At 39.8% G+C, this 15,792-nt stretch overlaps 2 protein-coding genes across 3 annotated transcripts in view; one reads left to right on the forward strand and one right to left on the reverse strand.

Moving 5' to 3' along the window:
• Positions 1-15,792, forward strand: part of LOC126646160 (acrosin-like) — a 73,648-nt gene that overhangs the window by 34,709 nt on the left and 23,147 nt on the right. The gene's annotated exons all lie outside the window — the stretch shown is intronic.
• Positions 943-7,348, reverse strand: LSM6 (LSM6 homolog, U6 small nuclear RNA and mRNA degradation associated). The gene is made up of 4 exons (XM_050327266.1): positions 7,222-7,348; positions 6,130-6,242; positions 2,720-2,833; positions 943-1,192 (listed from the first exon to the last, which is right to left on the reverse strand). The coding sequence occupies exons 2-4, from the start codon at positions 6,221-6,223 to the stop codon at positions 1,158-1,160; spliced, it is 243 nt and encodes an 80-aa protein (XP_050183223.1). The 5' UTR covers positions 6,224-6,242; positions 7,222-7,348; the 3' UTR covers positions 943-1,157.

A 15,792-nucleotide genomic window follows, 5' to 3' on the forward strand; every position in this document is an offset into this window, starting at 1 on the left:
AATGTTCAGAGTTGTTTTTCTTCTTGGCTGACTGCATGTAAAAGGAGAAAACATATTTTATAAATTGGAATAAGTACCCATGTAAAATTGAGCTGGATTTACTCACTGTGCTTTGATTATCTGAGAACATTGTTGAAAAATATACATGAACAAGTTCTGACTCCATTGTTTGCTCATGTTTCCCCTCCATAATGCATAACCCATACTATAAGCTTAATGCATTTATTCTCATTTCTGGCTAGCACATTAAAAAAGAGAATATATAGATAGTACTAGGTCTGGAGGGGAGTGGATGGGAGAAAGATTGAACTGTCTCAAGAGCACACATATGGCATGTTTACAAAAGCTTTTAGATTCCTAGTCTGTTTTCAGAGTAGCTTTAGGTATTAGTTAAAATTGGTTTTTACTGAAGAAGTCCATTGTGTTTGGTAGAGAAGCACGAAAAAATGGTCACCATAAGCAGAGGTAGGATGGGGGGTACACAGGCAGGAGGTGAAGCAGCTACTCGCTGTACTGACACACCAACTGAGAGCTCTTCACCTCTGACTGACTTCCCCAGCTGGCACAGAGCTTTCTTTTCACCCTTAAGGCTTTTCTTCCATTTGATTCAATTCTTTCTCCACCCCTAACTGTTGAAGTGTCACTGTTACATCCCTTGATTCAATCCACAATTCAAGATTTTTTGGACAGCTGAACTTTTCACCCGATGACTCTTACTAGACTGGCATTTAAAGCTGACCCTGTGTTTCACAAAAGGGACAGGTCACTGTCACCAAAACATTAGCATTTCCCTTCCCAACATCAGTCAAACTATTGTTTTGCCATCAATGCAAGGCTGTGATTTGCAGTTACTCCATGCCTGCTTACCTTCCAATCAGTATTTTTGTAACTGTTAGCATAATTAAACGAGCTGTTGCTTTGAATTAAGACTTGTGGCACTACTGCATGCTTCTCTTTTATTTTTTTTCTGTATAATGGAACAAAGCAATGCTTTGGGGGAAAAAAAACATCCAGGAAGTTTACACTGGTTTACATTTATTTAAAAAAAAATATTTAGACACTTCTGTATTTCACCTGTGGATTATGAACTACAAATCAAATAGGGCTTATCACTTCAAAGAGGTACACAAGTACAAAACAGCCTCCTTCTGGCATCTTCACATCCTCCTCTTCTGAGTGCTTATGTACAACACTGTAAAAAAGAGAAAGTGGCATGCATAAGAGGGCCCTGGTAAATAAGGTGCAGAAGCCTGTTTATTTAAAACATCTTATTTCCATGGCTTGTAAATTGACACTGTAATGAATCTCATTCAGCATGAACAAAGTCAGTAAACTTCTAAGTCCAGGTTTCAAAAAATGCTATCAAATTTAGACATTATGTATTACTTTGGTTCAGTATTTATTATACTCATAGCCAAAACATACTCCAGCATATGGAGGCTGAAGAGAGGAAGAAGGCCAGAACCCTGCAGTATTACTGAGGGGAGCATGAGAGTTCCTAAGCAGCAGAATTACAGGTGTCAGACACTAATGCTGTGATCTTTCAACAAAAGCTGTAAATCCCAAGCACTTAAGGTAAAGCTAATGATAAGCTCTGAAGCAGCAGATATCTTCCACCTGCATGGCTTATGATATCCCCAGAACAGATCCACTCACAACATGAAATGTTATTGTGCTCCTAAACCTTGGATGCCTTCAGCTCTCTTTTCAGGCTGTTCTTCAGCCTTCTGCCTCTCATCCATTTGTTTTAACTTTCATAATAGATTATTTCCTTAATTGAGTCTCCAGCTGTAATACCACTCTATCCCTTGGCATAACAGTCCAAATGCCTCACAAAAAGCATTTGGCCTCATTTCAAGGATTATTTCTTCACCCAAAACGCTCTTTTATACTGGTGCCACATTCTCTTTGACTCTTCATAACATGGAATTCAGTCCTTGTTTCTTTTTATTCCCTCCCTCCTTGCTGACCTCCATTTTCTTCTCAAGTAACTTAGTCAAACTCTGCTTCGTTTACCTTCTCTACAAGTCTCTTCACATCTGACTTGTGAACCTTTTCTATTTTTAGATACTCTTCTCCCTGGCATGCCCTGCTATTACAGCCTAACTGATACCAGAGAGTCATTCCAGGAGCCTGGGATTGTCCTTGAAGTGCACAAAAATCCACCTACTGCACTGGGATATTCAAAGGCTCAACAGTAAAGCATGAGTGATTTTCTTGACTGGGGGTAAAGTCTTTACTCAGAGATGAAAACAGCCTCCAGTACTAATAAGCAGCATTCACTCAGTACTGGACAACTGCCTCTCACCCAAAAAATATTACCGTGTCACTGTAATATCTGCACTGTTGCATAAATTTATGCAGTAGCTTGCCTAGCAAAACACAAACTTCTGTGGTGCAGATGCCATCTAAATAAGCAGCAAGTGCGAAGAGTAAGCCTGTCAAATGATAGAAAATACGCTCTGAGGAAGGCTAGAAAAGAATGTGCTTCTCTAAATGAACTTCAAGTTCAGAGGCAAAAAAAGGCCACAGGAATGCAGAAAAGCACAGATTGTAGAAAGTGAAATTGTAAAAAAGTAAACATGGTAAGGCTTCCAAGAGGGCCTAAACGTAATATTCTCACAGGCAGCTTGCTTATACCCCAGCCACCACTGAAATTCAGAAGTAAATATCAAAGCACAGTTTTCTAATGAACAGTAACAGAAGGAGGAGGAATTACCATTATTTCCTCGGATAAATGCATCCCCATACTTATTCTTTAATTGTCCATTTACATATTCTTCAGTCTGTTCCAGAGCTATATTCATATACCCATCCAGGCAAGCCAGGACACCTGAAAAGTGACGGTTTGAGAGAATCAGCTGAAACTTATTTTAAAATAAACAACAATGCATTGTGCTTGAATAGTACAGGAAAAAACCCAAATCTGTATCTTTATAGCAAACCAAAAGCCCAAGCTTGGCCAGATATATTTTTCAAATAATTCAGCTGGGATACAAAAATCCCAGGCACTCTACTAGAGATATTGTCAATTGATGTAAGAGTTGTGGGAATAAAAAAAGAAGTCATTAAGGCATGACTTGGAAAAGATGAACAATTTCCACTTTGAAAGTTTAAGTTGTCCCCTCTCACTTGTGTTTTAAGAACCTGTGACATTAGGAAAAAATGGATAAGCTAAGGACAAGGCTATGTAAGCTGAGTTATCACCAAACCTTGTGAGGGATATAGGTGAAAACCAACCCTTTTCATACAGGACACCATACATGCTTTTTCTCATATTTCTCTTCATGCTTACAGCTCTAGAAGAACATTAGCTGAAAGTCTCTGTTTTGATGTAAACAAAATTCTACATGTTTTGACAAAGGGCTTTCAAATGGCACTGAAATCTTCCCACAAAAATAAAATCACACTGTTTAGTGTTTAGTGCAGCTAAAGAAAAAAATGTCTGTAATATTAGATGTTCTTTTGATCAGGAAAATATGCATTTTAGTAGCACTTATTTTAGACAAGTATTTATGTTCTCACTTCTAACAGCACCTGTTGAACCCTCTTCACTCAGAACTTGCTAAGTACTGGCAGTGTGGTGGCATTTTTTCATTCAAAATCTCTTGTCTTTGTCTACACCCAGAATCACGGCCATCTACAAACTTAACTCACTTGATTAACAAAACTGAATGTGAGGATTAAAAGATGTAAAGAATGGCTCAGAGAATGCAACCTGATTTGTTAATCATGCACATAATTAATACAGCTTTTTACAAGTTGTTTTATTTCCCTTTTGGATGTGTGTTTTCCTGACTTCATCCCTGCATGTGCAGTCAATATACTAAAATTATTTTTTCCTCGGTTTGAAAAACACTTATTTACTTAGCAGTAAAACTTGAAATATAGTGTACTGGCTGTACATGGGGAGAGTGAGAAAACTGAGAATCCTCCTCATTCTCATTTTCAGAAGTGTTACTGTAGTATCTTCTCATATAATAGGAATTGAAGTTCTTCTGCCAGCTTCTCATGGTTTAAAGATTATTATTTTCCTGTTTTTCTTTCCTCTGTTTCCACAGACATAAGAAAAACTGCTCACAAAGTATCACAAAATGCACCAAAAAACCCAAACCAAACAAGAGTCAAAACTCTCTTCCATTCCAGTAATCCTGAGTGCTCCATGCAACAACAGAAAACAAAAATATGTTTGTCCAAAATTAAAATTGAACCGTGAAGATTTACCTAGGCCCCAAATGCAGTATTCTCAAACTCTTTGGTTCAGGGCTGTTTCATTCTCTTCCTCCCTTTCTTTGTGTTTACTCTAAGGCCACTAATAACATCAAATACTATCACTATCCATCCTGTCCAGCGTTTTATCTGGTTTATCTGTATGTAGAGATGTTGTAATGTACAAATCCATATCCACACACAGAAATGGTACCTTAATACACTCCTGATTAGTTTCCCAGGGCATGTGCAGGACTGGGCAATGAATCAAGACATTTCACAGTTACACATCAACACTTGTATCAGGCCACGCTTGTGCGTGTGATGGATTGGAGGGTGGAGGTACAGACAAAAAATTAGCAACACAGCCTGGGGGAGAATCTAAACAGATCTGCAACAAAAAGCCTAAGACACCATTTCTTAAGGCTTTTCCAAGTGTTGGTCACATTTCTGCAGAAAACAAAACAGTGCCTATTTTTTCAAATGAAACCAGCATACAGATTTTCCAACACAGGTCACATCAAGTAGGAAGGATGGAGAGCACGGGAATATAAGGAAGGGAAGGCAGGGTAGGAAATCCAGTAACAAATAAGGGTGTTCAAGGAAATATGGTTCAATTCCTGGTAGGTCTCACTGTAGGCATGCTAAAGTAGCTTTTTGTGGAGGAAAAAGCTGAGTAGCTCATCTACAGCATTTACCAAGCAGGAGATAGCAATGGTCTCAAAGAAAATAGGAAGTGCATCAAAAAAAACAAATCTGGTTTTGGCCTTCAGGTAAATGATGACTTGCTTTAAGTTTCTTTAATGAGCTCTCTTTGTATTCTTTTGCAAGAAAGACTGACAGTGAAGGTTTTAAGACACCAACCCTACCGGAAGTGCTCAGACAAGGTAGTTCTCAAAGAAATGAGAGACTGCAAATTCTGTCATCTGAGTGACACTAAAGAGAAACAGGAAGGGATATGGAGGCGCTGCTTGCTCTGTCAGTGAACAATAACAGTTTAGAACTGTCATAACACAAAGATTCCTTGTCACAGCACAAACAAACCTCCTCTCACAAGTGCCAGGTTAAGCCAATTGAAGTAAACCTCTCTGAAGCAGTGATCTGTAGCCGAACCACAATGTTTAAGTTACTACAGAATGAAATCTCTAAACTGTGCACAACAAGAAGTTTTAATTAAGTCTGGATACTACTCGGACAAGTCAATAATGGGAATAGGACCAGAGCATTTCACTGCACAGAAAAGTTTTTAATGTACTAGTTAAAAACATCTACAATCCTACATACAGTGCATGAAGGGATACAGATAGGCTGAAGAGTTCTGGAATAAGTCTGCTGGACTGTGTTAAAATGAATACGGCAGCAAAAGCCACACTAAGCTTTCTCCTCTATCTCTGCAAGTCTTGGTCCAACACAGGTCTGGGCAGTTGTTTAACCATGGATGTCAGTAACTCTTTCCTCCCTCCTGTAAGAGCCACCTTATGACTGATAGCACAGCTAATTTTGAAGCTTTTCTGGACCAAGATCCATACTAGGAATTAGAGAACAGAAATGTGAAGAAAAGGGTAGTTCCAACAAGAGTTGCTATCAGAGCACTGAAAAGGGCCATTTCAAGAGCTGTAATTCCAGACGATCTTTACAAATGCCAGTTTAGGAATTTGGAATCACTCCAAGACTCCTGTTGAATCATCTGTGACTAAAGACACTAATGATTTAGATCAGTAATTTTAAACTCTAAATCCACTGTCAACCTGCTTTGTTTCTCCGGAGCTGATTTTCCAGTTTTAATGTCACCATTCTGAGATCTGTATTCTCATACTCCAAGATTCTGGATCACAAGGTTTTGCTTTTCAAAATCAATGCATCTATTCTAACCTCCCCAATCATTGACTTTACTCAGTGAGGGACAGACAGAGACCTTACCTCGATAATCAACTCCAGAATTTAATTTTACAACAACTGGCCTTCCGATGATTTGTTTTAGGAAGTCACTCGGGGTTTGCTTCCGGAGACTCATCTTGGTTTTCTCTGGTAAGCTGAGAAGTTAAGAGAAAACATCGGGATAAGAAACACACTCCCATATTGTCCTAAATACTCTGTACAGACAGGCAGACCCCCGATTCTTAATGCTTTCAGTAGGAGAAAATATCCAAGGTGATAAAAGCAAAACCTTAAGGGTGGAGGCAGAGAGACAGAGCTCCTAAAGCCACTGCATTATAAAAATGCCACAGGAAAGGTTTGACTTCTGAAATTAACACTAAGGATCCTCGTTTGCCATGCTGCACGTCTTTTAAACTTCCCACAGTGCCAAAGGCCTCATCATCTCTAGCACCTTTTGCTAAAATGATTTTTACTACATTTAGAGAGCTAAGCCATAAGTGTTTAATGCCTTCAGGGGGTGAAGGGAGATGTCAGAACCTGCTCCATACACAGGAACAGCAAGAGCAATTTTGATCTTGGCTCGCAAATACAAGCAAAGAAAAAAATCTGAAAGGATTTCTTCAACTGAATCTGTTAGAGTAGACTAAGTTAAGGTTTGTGATTAAATTAGAGAGAGACTTGAAATGATTATGTGATTTAAAAACCCAGCGCAGGGACACATCACCCCAAACCCCCCGGTCAATATTCGCTCAACATCTGCTCCAATGTCTCATTACCCAAGGAAGGTTTGTTTTGCACTTCAAGCCGATGGCAGAAACCCCCAGTGCTCTGCCGACCTCTCGTTGCCGCTTCCTGCGGCAAATCGCACCGGGCGGCTCCAGCCACGAATCCAGGGACCCTCGCTGGTTTTCCCACCGACACCCACCGCCGCCCGCGTCCCGCAGCCCCCACAGCCCAACCTTTCCCGGACTAAACGTGCCCTAGGGAAGAGCCCGGACGGGGAGACCGCGGCTCCATGAACACCCAGGACGAAGCCGGAGCGAGGGCCGGACGCGGAGGCAGGGGGGGAAACACAGCGCCGCACTGGAGCCCCCTCCTCCTTCCCCCGCACACCCGAGCCCACCCCGTACTCACCGCCCGCCGCTTCCTGGCTCTTCCTTTCCCAGCTCTTCCTTTCCTGGCTCTTCCTTTCCTGGCTCTTCCTTTCCCAACTCCCCTTCCCGGCGCTTCCCGCGCCGCTTCCCGGCGCTCACCGCCCGTGCGGCCCCGCCCCACTACGGCGCGCCGGGCGGGACAGTCCGCGCCGGAACGCGCCTAGGGGGGCGGGGCCTGTGGATTTTGGGAAGTGCGGGTGATGTTTCGCCTCACCCCTCAAATCCGCCGGCTGCGAGGGCCTCGCCCTGGGACCCCTTTCACCCTTTTACGCCGGGCGGCTGAGCCGCTGGTCTCTTCGCGGAGATGTGTTTTCTTACGTATTGGCTCGCGGTTCCAGGCGAAATAACGCCCCGTCGGTTTTCCAGGGAGATAAATGCTATAGGAAAAAAAGATTTCTAGTGAGAAAAAAAAAATAATCACGGAATCAGTTAGGTTGGAAAGGACCTCTGAGATCATCCAGTCTAACCTTTGAAAACCACCGTGTCAACTGGACCATGGCACTGAGCGCAACATCCAATCTTTCCTTACACACCTCCAGGGACAGTAACTCCTCCGCCTCCCTGTGCAACCCATTCCAATATTTAACCACCCTTTCCAAGAAGACAGTCCTTCTAATGTCCAATACGACCCAGTATATAATCGTATTCTGCTCTAATGGGATCCTATTAATTCCCAAATGATCTTGTCTTACACAGACCTTATCACGGACATGGTGAACACCTCACAGGTGTCCTGTCCAGGACCAGACAAGAAGGTGCTCCTCAGTTTGCAAAGGGAACTTTGTTCTACTGAACATAGAAACTAAGGTTGTTTGGGTTTTGGTTTGTTTTTTTTTTTTTTTCAAATTCTGGGAAGAATGTGGCACAAGAAGAAGCCGAGCTCATCTTCTGTTTCTCCCCATCGTCTCACCTGTCTTTTCTCCTTTCCTCCAGCTAATTTTTTTTTTTTAAGGGATGTGGTACTGTGACAGGAGTTAATCATCTGTGAAAGTTTCTGGACCAGATTTTTTTTTTTTAATTCTTCCATTATTAATTTAGTATTTTGCTGAAACTCTCAGTTCTCGTGATACGAAGAAAATGTACCATGGCTTTTCATAATACGGGTTTGTATTCCCTCTTCCTTCCGAAGTTGTTTATCTTCTCTTTTTGAACACGTGTCCAGTAACAATTGTTTTTCCCCAAAGCTTAGATGAAAGGGCTTTAAGAGGCGAGGACTGCAAGCCCAACCTCATTCACCTGCCTGTCCCAGAGTTCAAGCACAGGCACGGACAGGAAAGTTGGGCCACATTGTGCCTGTGTTTCCAGGCAACCGTCATGTTAATCAGGAGCATCCAACTGTGCTTGATTATATCTAGTACTTGAAGCAGAAAAGGAACATAAAATAGTTACTCTGGGGAGCAGGCTTGCAAAGTTTTATTTGGCTGCCTGGCTTCAGTGCTTAATGTCTTGATAAGGAAATATCCTGGTTTTCATTTTTATCAATCTCCAGTATAAAGATTGGGCAAATAGAATTTTCATGCCTGGGCTGGTAAACTTGCAATTTCACGAATCCAAACAGGGATGTTTTATGTTTTGTGACTCTTCCTCTTTGTTTTCTTTCTTATGAGTTTGTCTTCAGAGCTTGTATTTATTTTTTGTTGTTGGGTGGGTTTTTTTGTTTTGTTTCGTTTTGTTTTTTAGCCATTAGAACCTGATGAGCTATTTTGCCTTCTTCTCAATAGGCTACTTTCTAGCTAGCTGAGGCATGTCCTTAATTATGGATATTTTGGTTGTCTGCTGTCAGTCAACAAAATCCTTGTACTTTCCTGCTTCATACCCTATTAACCTTACAAACATATCTAATTTCTATCATAGACATTGAGACTGGCAAATCTTGTGTCCTAGCTCCCCTTTTTTATAGTTTGAGACCAAGTCATGAACCCAAATCTTCATTAATTTTCCCTCATTTGCCATAGGTCTTGAAGCAGTCTCACTTGCTGTTCCTAGAGGTAAATTAACCTTCCTGCAGGAAGGCATATCTTGCTGAGCATTTTGGGGTAGCATGAGTTGCACGTGGAAAGACAATTCCCACCTTATACATTCAGGAATATTATGTCATCACAGCAGTTATTAGGCAACCTAGAGAATGTGTTATTTCCTGAGTGACAAAACCCCAGTGACCTCACTAAGGTGGTCTTCAAAGGATTTAAGTAATCCACATGCAGTGGACTTCTTAAGGATGACAAAGCTTCAAGAGTGAAAATAGAATTCAGATGTCATTGGCTAGTAATTGTGTTTTGCTTTTTGTCATCTAGATGAAAAAGGATTTTGATCTAAACCATTGCATGCCTGGCTGTCAGTAGATTCTTTTAAACACTGCATTGCTTTATCCTTTCCTAGTGTATTATGACAGAACTTTTTCAGCTGTGTAACTTATGGAAATCAGTGAGATGCTGCCCTTGCATTTTAATCAAGATGAACTTGAAAGGTGAACATTGTAAGTGGTAGAAATTATTTATAATTTGGCAATAAAAGTTTATGTCTAGCACTCCAAATTTCACACATCTGCTATGCACTGGCCTTGAGATATAGAACAATTGCAATTGCCTTTACATTTGGCCTCAGATGAAAGGTCATAAATTACAATGATAGACTTCGTAGCTGTTCCCAGCTCACAAAATTTCCATATTAACATCTTCACCTCAAATATAAATGGTTACAAAGTTACAAAGAAAAGAGTTGTGTTGGCCTTTGTCAACTGAACTTAATGATGGAGGTCAGTGGTTCGTGTGCTATTGCTAACTCTTAAACATAAAGCATCATGGAATCCTTGTTCGGAGGACTTAATTAAAACTTTACAGAGAAAGGAAGTGTTGGGGCCTCTCTCTTTTTCTTCCTCCGCAAATTTCCTGGTGAGCAAGGAACTGCCAGCAGGTCTTCAGGGAGCTGGGGAGAATAATGTGAGAACTCAGCCTGAGGCTTTCTCTGTGTCTCCTAAACTTTCAGTTCTGTACAAAAGAAAGGGAAGATCCTTAGAAACTTTCAGAGTTCACTTCAACTCCCTCTGAGTTCCTGGGAATGCACTCTTTGGCTTCCCCGAGGGACCAGCTTTTTCATGAGCTTTGAGAGGTTTGATATTCCCCTTTCCTTGCATTTGGATGGGGAGTTCAAGCCTTTCAGCATTTGAGTGATAGTCTATCTGTACCAAAGATGTTTTTCCCCATAAATGAAAGCTTAGTTATTCAACATTATTTTCCATGCCATGCTTAGATCATCAGAAGCACTGATTTCCTACCATGTGCTCAATTTTTATTGAGAATTTTATTGAGAATAATAATAATATTTATTATTAATGCATTTTTAAAATGAACCTTTTTCGAAGTGTTGGGTTTGTGTTAAAATGCAGATTTTAGACAGAAGAACCTAACAAAATTTTGTCTTCTTCAAGTTCTTGCACTGTGATCACCACTTTGGGATGTCCATCTCCTCCTATATGGATTAAGTGATATGATGACCTTTTGTCACATATTTGTCTCTTCTACTTTCTGTCCAGTTAAAATATAGTTTTACAGATCCTGTCAAAATTGTGCTTTCTATTAAGTAAAGGCTAGAAGCTCCACTGGGTTCTTTTTGCACCACTTAGCTAGATGTTTTTCCTAAAATATGGTGGAAATGGAGCAAAGCCTTTTGCGCTTAGACTTTCTAAAATACTAACATCAAAGTAAATACATGTTCTCTGGGTTTTTTCCATTGGAATTTCCAGTGGAATATCAATTCCAGTATCAATTCTGGAATATCAATTCCAGAAGACATTGCAATGTAAACTTTTCCATAGCCAGTTTGATGTTAATTCAGTACCTCAGGCTGAAAACTCTGGTGTCAAATTTAAGCACAGACATGAGCTGAAGTGGTTGCTTTAAACTGACCTGCTGGTGTAAAGCCATTTGCTTGGTGTAATGCCATTTGCAAGGTTAGTCCCCAGCTTCCCAGAAATGCTTATGACCTGGGGATATAAAGTAAACATGAGGCAACTCTAATTTGTAGTGTGGTAAAAACAATCCATCCCATGTCCTGAAATTCAGTGAAGAGGGAAGACTAGAAAGTGTTCAACCACCTTGCTGTCCCTTTCTCTAACCCTTTCCACTTAAGGACCAAGTTGATACTCGGGGGAAGAAGTATCATCTGACTCGTAGGATAATTAAGTCTCTTCTTGGGAAGTGACTGGATCTACCATCATCCGACTTCTTCCAGCCTCTCAACTCAATTTTTCCATTTATCTGACCCTCCACAAGTATTTCATTTGTGGGGGAAATTTGTGTTTGCTACTCCCCAGAAAAATCCCAAGAGCCTTTATGTGCATTTCTGCAGGCAGCAGATTAAGGATCAAGCCTAAAATAAATTGAGCAGGTTTTTCCCATCCACACATTTCAATCTTCCAGAAATTTTAAGATGTAAGCCTGAACCCAGCAGTGCCACTTCCCCTTATGGAGCAGCTAGCACAGGTTAAGTAATAGTTGTAATAGGAGCAAATTGAGTTTTAGTGACGCAGACCACAACATATATAAAAAAGAAGTGTAAATAACTGGGAAATCCAAAGCATTTGCTGACACAAACCAAGAAAAAACTACTGGAAAATGAAGACATGAAAAAAGAGATCAAGGTTTTCGGCTCTAGACTTGCAAACCTTTGGTTTTGTTGCTATGATATATTTGTCCAGTATGTACAACCTCCTTGGACATACTGAAATTCAAATGAAGAAATAATAATCAAATGTTAGAGAGAAAATAATTATACAAAGATAATACAGTTTGTCTATGTGAGGAGCACCTTCCTGGATATTAGCAAGACTGCAAGGCACGTATGGAGGCTACCAAGTCCGTGCTTACCCTGCTGATACACATTACTGTTGTGTGAATACTGGAAACAGGCAAAAATAGTGTTTGTTGTAATTCAAAATACCTGGGTTCTCATATGCCTCTGCTAGAGGCTTCCAGGGTGACCTTGGGTGAATCACATCCTCAGTGGCTCGGTTCCCACACTCAATTAACAGAAATTTGATTAGATGGAAGCAGCTATTTTTATAAGTATAAATTATTTTTTAAGTGGAGGGAAAAGAGGAAAAACATATGCAGAAAAATCTCAAATATTCCGAGTTTCAGTAGTATTAAATATTTAATCTACTGTTAATCCACGATGTGAAGCAATTAAGTATTTAAAATAATGGAGGTTATATTATAATCACCATGTTCTTTCTGTGCCTTTACTAATAGGAGGGCTCAATTTCTTTAGAAATAAAATGCAATTTGATGTCAATGGTAGGTTGCTCCTAGAGCATTTGTGAGCTGATATTTTCCAATAGGCCCCAGGTTTTGGCCACTGACTAAAAATAGTTATTTCTGAGGTTAAGGGTATGAAATATAATGTGATTCTTTTGTAATGTAAAACCAAAAATGGGTGAAATCAAAAGGGAGGATTAGAAACTGTATTTTTATGAAACAATCAGTTTTGTTATGAGTGGAACAAAAGCATAAAGTTTCATATTAAGTCAAATGTTAATTTTTAACGGACTACATTTTACAACTCTCTTATCTTTTTAACTTTATTATAAATTCAGTGGATACACTAGTGAAAATAAAGATGCTATCTATAAATATAGATCTGTCAATCTGGTGTGGCTGCCTGTGACCCAGTCCCCAGAGCCTGCAGTTTCAGAGGTAGCATAACCTCAAACACAATGTTCAGATCTGATTCCCTGGTGTTCACATGTGCAAGAAAATATTCCTAATATACTTTAGTCTTGTCTGCTTCTACAAGAAAATATATATTACTGGAAAAATTATATAAAACAATACTGAAGGTTAGGTACTAACTCTTCCAGATCTGCAATAACACGTATAAAGGAATGTTATCTTCTAGGAGAGGGGAATGATGCAGGGCAACTGACTCACAGTTCCGCAGCCTGGTTTACACCTTTCAGGCAAAACTGCCATCTGTGCCATCAGTGCAGCTCCATTAGTCCCAGGAATTGTAGGAGCTTTAGGGCAAAAACCCACCTTTTCTCACTCACCTGATACTACCTAGAAAATTTAGGGGCCAGTAGCATAAAGTGCCTGTAGCAATCCAGACCACCTGTCATTAAAAACTGCACCCTTGCTGCTGCTGTTGGACCTGCATGGATGTAGAAAACAGTGGAGAATGCTAAGAAAGCACTCAGCAGAGATAAGGTTTGTGACTGGAGCTGCAAAGGTTCAAAAGGCTCTTCTGAGCAAAATGACAGATGATACAAAAGCCTGGTCAGTGTAGCTAGGAAGGTGTTGGCAACATTGCTGTAAAATGGATTATAAATCCTTATGACTTGGATCATTAAAGAACTATAGCTCTCATTACTTCTCTCTGCTCTGCTCTACATCAGCAGAGGACTACACAGTACAAAGCAGAAGAAGAAAATCCCCTCTGCATTCAGGAGAAACTGGAAAATGAAGAAGCAAGCTGTGCTTATACCACACATCGCTTTTCTTTGGTTTCTTGTTTCATTTCATTTCCAACTCCAATTGAGTGACACACGTTCTTGGTTTCTTCCTTGACATATGTGCAATCCTCTGGTCTCACCTCATCAGACCATATCCCAACCATGTCATCTCCTCAGCTACTATGTTTCTCCTATGCATTCACTCTCCTCATCCGAATAATTTTCTGGGGGTTTTTTCTGTTTTCTTGGGAGAGGGTTGTTTTGTTTTGGGTTTTTTTTGCCGTGTGGTTTTCACCTGGATGCTACTCTACTTGGAACTGACATTACCAATTGATTTCACATAATACACAGACGACAGCCTAAATATATATTTCAGTCCTTGGATATAGGGTTCAGTCATTAAAATTGATGCCTTGGAGGTGAAAGGCTTCATTGTCCATAAATAATTCCTGAGCTACTCATTTCAGCTCCTCTAACAGAGTATCAACAATAGAGTGTGGCATTTGGAAGATGAAATTTGAAAACACATGTGCTATGCCCATATGCTGAAGTTTCCTTGATTGGAGGGAATTCTAATGGGGAAGTAGCAGTGGGTTAGTATTTTTGCACAAAATGGATAAAGAGAATTTTAATTTTTTTTTTAAAATAAAGAAATATCTGTGATAATTTTAGCTGATTATTGAATAATGAATAATAAATGAATAATCGCATGCTGTGTAAACAACTCAGGGTTACAGCAGCAAACAATGCAAATTTCCAGTTTTAAGTGAGGAAGTTCAAGTGTCGGACAGCCTAGTCCAGAGATGGAGGATCTCTTCTCACTTCTGTTGCTGAGCTGCTCTCAAATGTTAAGACAGGCCATCTCATCTCTCTGTGTCTCACTTCATTCTCTGTAAAACAAGAAGAAGGATATATCTAAAGTGCTCTCAGATCAATGGATGAAAACTTTATATAATAGCAAGGTATTATTAATATCCTAATAATGTCATGAGGGAAAATGATCAATAATTATTTATATTTTTCTTCACTGTTCCGGAGGTATTTATCTACTGACTATATTTTCTAAAGTCACATGCACAGCAGCTGAACGTTGTCGCATTCTTGCAGAACATGCAAGTCTTTTTGTATCTATATGATATAAAGATGAAAAACGGGTTAAGTTCTAGTATGTCATTTCTCTCAAGGCTGGAGGACCAAAACCCAAAGGGAAAATCTAATGATTTACTGCATGAGCATGTGCAAAATCTATGCATTAATGAATTCTACAGGACTGTATATTCATGCTTTACTCATTTTTTTTAAGCTTGAAATTTTTTAGGAATTAAAATAAAAAAAGATTGCTCTTGAAAACTGCCCACATCAAGCAATTCATGTATAAGGAATCACGTATTTATTTTGAAAGTAACCTCATTACTACCAGACTACTTTTTCCTTTTGACAATAAAGCAGAGTGCTTATCTTCCATATTTTCATAATGAAATCTCCCAGGCACAGGATACTGTGGCAGATTTACAGCCTGTGAGCAGCAGAACTGACAGGCATTTTAATATGAAAGGAGATATGATGTCTTTAATGTACAGTGATGTCACTTCTAACAAGGTAGAAGCGTGCTTTTTGCACCACAATCACCATAAGAAGTGAAACCTGTCTGCTTCAGGAGTCACCTTTTAACCCAGGAAAAGGTCACAAATAATAGAAAAAAGACAGGACTCTGCTTACTCAGGTGGAAGGGCACACTGGTGTTGGAGGAGCAAGGCTATTGTGGATGTGCTTTATCTCCAGGAAGTTGAAGCTACAAATAGTCTAGCTAGAGCTAACCTTGAGAACAGAAAAGGAAAGGATAATGAAAATCCTCAAGGGAGTGTTAAACTGAAAGCTAGATTGCCTGTTGACCACTTTTTTCCTTTCATCCAGCATTGATTGGACCTAATAACTTGAAAGTAATATTGACAGCAATATAGTCCACCATTAACTGGACTCATGATTATTTCACTGAGAGAAAGGACAGGAACCCAGTACCAAAACCTAAGTATTTTGGACTACATTAGAGCAGGGAATTCACTACTTTGTCTAGGAAATATTTGCCAGTGATTTTTAAGGCTG

The sequence above is a fragment of the Myiozetetes cayanensis genome, unplaced genomic scaffold, assembly GCF_022539395.1.
Source record: "Myiozetetes cayanensis isolate MyiCay16 unplaced genomic scaffold, myiCay2020 scf33, whole genome shotgun sequence".
Classification (NCBI taxonomy): Eukaryota; Metazoa; Chordata; class Aves; order Passeriformes; family Tyrannidae; genus Myiozetetes; species Myiozetetes cayanensis.